This window comes from Protobothrops mucrosquamatus, unplaced genomic scaffold (assembly GCF_001527695.2).
Source record: "Protobothrops mucrosquamatus isolate PMUCROS unplaced genomic scaffold, P.Mucros_1.0 scaffold8277, whole genome shotgun sequence".
Taxonomy (NCBI): domain Eukaryota; kingdom Metazoa; phylum Chordata; class Lepidosauria; order Squamata; family Viperidae; genus Protobothrops; species Protobothrops mucrosquamatus.
In genome coordinates this window covers 6352-12726 of record NW_015394073.1, presented here as the reverse complement: position 1 = coordinate 12726, position 6375 = coordinate 6352, and the positions used below count along the sequence as shown (strand labels likewise).

At 38.0% G+C, this 6375-nt stretch overlaps 1 protein-coding gene across 1 annotated transcript in view; it reads right to left on the bottom strand.

Annotated features, from left to right (window-relative positions):
- Positions 1-1708: 1708 nt before the first annotated feature.
- The window catches only part of LOC107300745 (GRAM domain-containing protein 4-like), a 9803-nt gene continuing 5136 nt past the window's right edge, over positions 1709-6375 (bottom strand). Inside the window, exons 5-8 of the mRNA XM_015830044.1 lie at positions 4384-4432; positions 2361-2432; positions 2052-2095; positions 1709-1942 (exon numbers count right to left, since the gene is read on the bottom strand). Coding sequence (XP_015685530.1) covers positions 1795-1942; positions 2052-2095; positions 2361-2432; positions 4384-4432 — 313 coding nt within the window. The 3' untranslated portion in view covers positions 1709-1794. The remainder of the gene's footprint in view (positions 1943-2051; positions 2096-2360; positions 2433-4383; positions 4433-6375) is intronic.

Genomic DNA, 6375 nt, shown 5'->3' with positions numbered 1-6375 from the left:
GTAGTCCTCCACGTACGACCACAATTGGCCCTAGAATTTATGTTGCTAAATGAGAAATGTATTAAGCAAGTTTTGCCTCTTTGACGGCTCTTCCTGCCACATCTGTTAAGTGAATCACTGCAGTTGTTAAATTAGTAACACGGCTATTAAGTGAATTTGGCTTCCCCATTGACTTTGCTTGTCAGAAGATTGCAAAAGAGGATCACATGACCCCGGAACATTGCAAATGTCATAAATATTGCCAAGTGTCTGAATTTTGATCATGTGACCATGAGGATGCTGCAATGAATGTAAGTATGAAAAATGGTCATAAGTCAATTTTTTCAGTGCTGTTGTAACTTTGAACGGTCACTAAATGAACTGTTGTAAGTCGAGGGCTACCTTTCCTATGAAAGAGATCTTTAACAATAGGCAGGGACATTTCTCAAGATGCTTTATTGGATCATTAAAGCAGTTGCCTCTTTTTCCAGGCTTACATAGCTTGTTATGGGAGTATCTCCACATAGTTGCTGTGTCCTCCTCACCCAAATTCATCTTGAAAGTAAGCTTGCAAGGTGTCTATGGAGATTTTCAGTCATTCAGGTCATGGTTGTCCCAAAGATGCTTTTTCAAGAGGCAACTGGACTTTCTTGTTTTTCTTTGAAGACGTTTACCTTCTCATCCAAGAAGCTTCTTCAGCTCTGACTGGAGGGTAGGGAATTTCCCCATCATCCAGTCCAGAGCTGAAGAAGCTTCTTGGATGAGAAGGGAAAACAAGAAAGTCCATTTGCCTCTTGAAAAAGCACCTTTGGGACAAGCTTGCAAAGTGAAAGAGGTTCAGAGATAGTGACACACCCGAAGTTGATAGTAGCCTTTTTTTTTTAAAGGAGTTTCAAACTTTATTGCAACAAATGGTCAAGTAAGAACTTTTGTTAAGTGTCTAAACCTGCTGTACAGGAGGATTCTATCAAGAAAGCAGCCCCACAAGAATCATGATTTGGAAAACCACCCAAGAACATTACAAATAGAACTATTTAGCTTATAGGTACTGCTGAATACACAATTTCTGGCTTTGAAAATAATGCCTAATTTATCATTGTCCTTGACACTTTTATTGAACACAAATATTGTAAGATCCCTTTCCTGGAACATTTATTTCCTGGTAACTCCCAGGCAATTTAGGATGCAGACACTTCTTATTATACTGCAAATATTCCAGGGACTTAAATGTCACTTTGTTCTCCTACAAGATGTACCAGTTGAAGAAGAGCTATTCATCTCACTTCCTTTGTTAGACATCTAGACCAACATTGCCCAGTCAATAGCTAAACTGGTTACATTATACATTATATCTATACAATTTCTTTATGCTAGGAATCGGGGTGGGAATTATGCTCCTTATGTTTTGTTTTATTTTATGAATGCTAACAATAATTTGTTTGATTTTAGGCCTTGGGCAGATGATATACTATACTTTAAATAGCTCATATAAGCCTCACATCCTTTAGTTTTATAAGGAACTATATGTTTCATTTATAGTATTGCTTCTTGAATGTCTTTGTATTTCTGCTGATCTGATTGATCATTGACTCAAGCAAATAATAATAATTGTTGTTATATTAATTAGTGTTGTACCTGATTCAGCAACCTGTATTTGAATAAGTCAAAAATAAAGAAAAAAAGGACATTGCTGACAGTTGAGAACAGATAAATTTAATAACCATCTCCAGACTGTGATGTTAAAACATAAACTGTATACGTGGATGGAAGCCAAACCTACTGCTCATTTTTTAGTAGGATGTGGAATTCTAACATTTAAGAAAGCACACAATGTGAAAATATAATAGTTTTACCCATTGCAAGCCCTATGATCCTGTAAGGAATACAGCAGGATGCAATAAAAGCTGCCCATAAAGCAATATATAGTTTCTGCGTTACTTCAGGCTGGACCCACATGAACAAACTGGAGAGAGAGAACAAAAAATAAAGGTAAATAGGCAGCATTTAAAGATATTACCATTCAGACCTAATGAAAAATATGTTGTTAGAAAGAGAAATATATAGAAACTTACTTTTTAATTTTTTCCAGTATATCTGACATTTTCCCAAATAAATTCTGTAATCAAGAAAGAAAGGGAGTATTAGATTGGAATACATGTCTGTGTATATGAAAAACAAGAAGCTGTTTAAAAAGTTTACTTTTTAAACCAAACCCTATACATTTACTATGTTCTGCTATTTCTCAAATGCTGTGATTAATACAAGTTGCCTTCCATAAACATTCTAGTCCAGTAGACTATACTTTCCAGGCATCATTTCTCATATGGAGATCTCTTGCTCCTACCTGCAACTTCTAAATGGAGATGCCAAAGATTTCGTACCTGTGCTTTTTGTGCCACATCCAGAACAAGCTGAAATTTTTCTGATACAGTTAAGTCTTCTTTGGGAGGTTCCTAAAACAGTAAATATAATTTGTCATCGAAACATGAATATGTGGCTTTAAACTTAAAGAAAGAAAAAATACTCTCCAATAATGTTATGATTTAACTATAATTTACTGAAACAAAGCAGCTGCATAAACTGCACTTTAAAATTAGCCAGCCTGTCTCTGTTAAACTATGATTATTTTAAAAAGAAACAAAACCATCCAATGTATTCCTCAAAGCTATCCCCTAAGGCAGGGAGATGGGAGAATAAGAGCCCTAGGCTTACCAAGTATTATTCATTCGCATAATAATAGATGTTTTATGGTGACAACCAGATCCGGCTTTTGTACATATATGTTGGTTTGTAGCCAATGTTATTTTTTTCATCACTAGACTGAACACTGCTGGTGGACAACATTCACTTGTCTGCTCCATATACCAAGTCTGCACTAGAAAGTTTGGAGAATTTGGGCCACAATCTATAGCCCAGATTCATAGAGATAAAACAGTATCAAAAAAATTGGAGATGGATTGTTTCACATATTTTGCAGATTTTAATCCAATCCAAATTGCTTCTGCTAGATCAGACATGTCAAACTTGTGACGTCACGTACGTTGCGCAACATATCGGAACTTTTTCACCATTGCCGGCAATGGGGTGGGCATGGTTTCCTCGTGACGCATCCGGCTCGCGGGCCAGCAGTTTGACACCCCTATGCTAGATGTTCTGACCAGTATGATCCCATGGATCACTCTTTTCCATAATGTTAAAATAGATTCATTGTCTGGAACTGCAACTAGAGTATTTGAAGGACGTCTTGGTGCCTGATGGAACTAAACTCAAACTACTATAAACACATAATAAACTATTAAAATAGATAGTGTAGATTTAACATTTCTTTTAATCTTCTAGGGCAGACTATACATTTATTTTGTATTTAACCTCTTAAATTTTATGCAGACAAGTAGGCTTGGTTCTGGCCAACATAATGTGCTTCTTTATAAATGACCTCAACGATGTAGCTTCCCTCAAAATAACTAGATATACCCTGACATGGGCAAATTATTTTAAGTCATACTTCAGAATTTCATATTTATTAGACTCCTATACTTCAAAATATAAGTTATATATTCTAAGTTTCTTCTTTAACTAAACATTATAATGTGGTCTTTTATACAATATTTTAAAAAATAACAAAAATGTTGGACAGCATACGAAGTCACAATATAATTAAAGTTGAGTTGATTAAAATTATCAAGAGTATAAAATGCCTAATAGATAGTACAGGTAGTCCTCAATTTACAGTCAAATATTTAGTGATCACTTGAAGTTATAACAGCACTGGAAAAAATGACTTAGAACCAGTCCTCACACTTATGAACTGTGGTGGCACAATGATTAAAAGGCAGTATTGCAGGCTAACTCTGCCCACTGTCAGGAATTTGATCCTGACCAGTTCATGATTGACTTAGCCTTCCATCCTTCCAAGGTCGGTAAAATGAGGACTCAGATTGTTGGGGGCAATATGCTAACTCTGTAAACTGCTTAAAGAGGGCTGTAAAGCACTGTAGAGCGGTATATAACTCTAAGTGCTATTGCTATTACAACCATAGCAGCATTCCCCGTGGCTATGTGATCAAAATCTGGTTGCTTGGCAACTGGCATATGTTTACAACATGTCCTGGGGTCATGTGATCATCCTTTGTGACCTTTTCAGCTGGTTTCCAACAAGGAAAGTCTAGGGGAGAAGTTGGATGTGTTTAATGACATGATTCATTTAACAACTGCAATGACTTAACAACCATGGGAAAAAGGTCATAAAACTGGGCACACCTCATTGAACAGCTGCTTTGCTTAGCAATGGAAATTCTGATTCCAAATGTGATTGTAATTTGAGGACTACCTGTGTAAATTTGAAACGTATCAAAACATTCATATAAATATTTCAATAATGATCTCAACATTATTTGGACTTACAATAGGCTCAGAAACTTCAGGCACAATGCTCCACTGTATCCTCCACCCTCTAATAAAAAAAAGGCATTTGCATTAAACAGGAACACTGGTTTTCTATGTGGCTTCATAACAATGAAACAGAAGAGATCCTTTTAAAAAGCAACCCGTGAAGGCAACAGAATATATCTTTTCAAAATTTACAAACTTTCTTTAATATAGTGCTGACATCCATCTTGAAGAGATCTTGTAGCTCTGAATGTTCAATAGATTACAGTAGATCAAGTAATTAATAACATTCTTTTTTTTAAAGAAATAAAGAAATAATTAAGCTATTACAACAATGTTGTAATGATGTAATGATACAGTAATGATTCTATGTAGATTACTTTATTAGACAATGCAGTCAGGATTTATCATCCTGCTAATTATGATCAATAAACAATTCCATCACACTATAAAAATATAGTAAATAAGTATTTGTATTTCAACTTTCCTAAAAACATGAAATTGGAACTCCCCCTATACATTTATTGTGTAAAAGGATCTCTATCAATACTAGTGAAAATGGGGCCATATTTCAAAGTTTATCTTTTTCTGGAAAGCCACATGAATCTGGCAATCAGTTCCTGATTGCAGTGATCACTTCTCACCTTAGCTATTGTCAATGTGTGGCTCTTTGCTATAAAGACCATGGCAGGCAATGTTGCAGACAATGAATCTGAATAGACTCTGTACAACTCAATGGAACACACTTGCTGACTGAGTTTAAGCGATTCCATTACAAGAAATGCAGGAACAGTGAGTAGAAGTAATAATAATACTAGAATTTGGCACATGAAAATGTGATGAAGAAGGGTTGGGGAAGGATTTGCTAACACACCCACAATTCAAATTCTGTGGTTTGTTGTTTACTTTCTCCTCTTACTGTAATTTGTAAAGAAGCTACAATTGAGGTGAATTTCATATTCCCCAAACATCTGAAAGGCAATTGAACCAATTTGTCTCTTTTCCATTTAAACATAACACAGAAGGTGAAGCAGAAATCAAGTTTTGTTTGCAAGGATAATTGAAATGTGATGATAAATATGCACAATGCATTACAGTTGTCGTACTAGAGTAGAAGTAAAGTAAAATCCTGGATGAAAGCCAAGATCAAAACCAATTTATTTAATCTCTGTAACAGAGAACCTTTTGAGATTCTTACTCTTTAGGAAGGATTGGGAGTTCCTGAGTTTCTGAACGGCCCCCGAAAGAAAATCTTTTCCTTTATGCACTAGCATCAGCAGCTACTAGTTCTTAAGCAACATCTGTGCAGTTTGGTTGGCAACAGATTGGAAGACTAGCTCTCACCAATGTGGAACAATTAGAAACCAGGTTGGCTAAATATAATTCAGCATTCAGGACACCCAGTTATAAATACAGAAGCCCAGCCAGTCCTGCTCAATTGCCTGCGGTTTGTATAGCAGAACACCTTGCTTCCGATTATGCCAACCACGGTTTCTGGAGAAACATCAGGAATTTTGTTCCCTAGATCAGTGGTTCTTAACCTGGGCGGTACCGCCCCCCAGGGGGCGATTTCATTTTTCAGGGGGGCAATGGAACGAAAAGGGGCGGCGTGGGGGTGATGGAACGAAAAGGGGGCGATAGGGGGGCGATGGAGCGAGATGTTTTGGGGACACTTTTGAGCCTTCCCCTGCAGCTCCGAGCGTCCTCCGCCATTTGTAGAGAGAGACAGAGAGAGGCACTTGTGCTTCTTTCTCTCTCATGCGGATTTGCCCCCTCGCAGGGCTCCTGATTGGCCCTGTGCCCAGGCGCCCCGCCCTCTGGGGGAAGCGCGGCCAGGAAGTCCCTTTCCCTGGCTGGCCCCGTCCGAGGTACACGTGGTCGGGGAACCGCACGGGGAAGCCTGGAATCCCCGCTGGGAGCAGCCTGCCAGAGCCTCTGCTGAGCAGGCCAGCCTTCCCGCAAGCCACGGCCCTGAGAGAGAGCAGCCCCTGCGATCTCCAGCTGCGG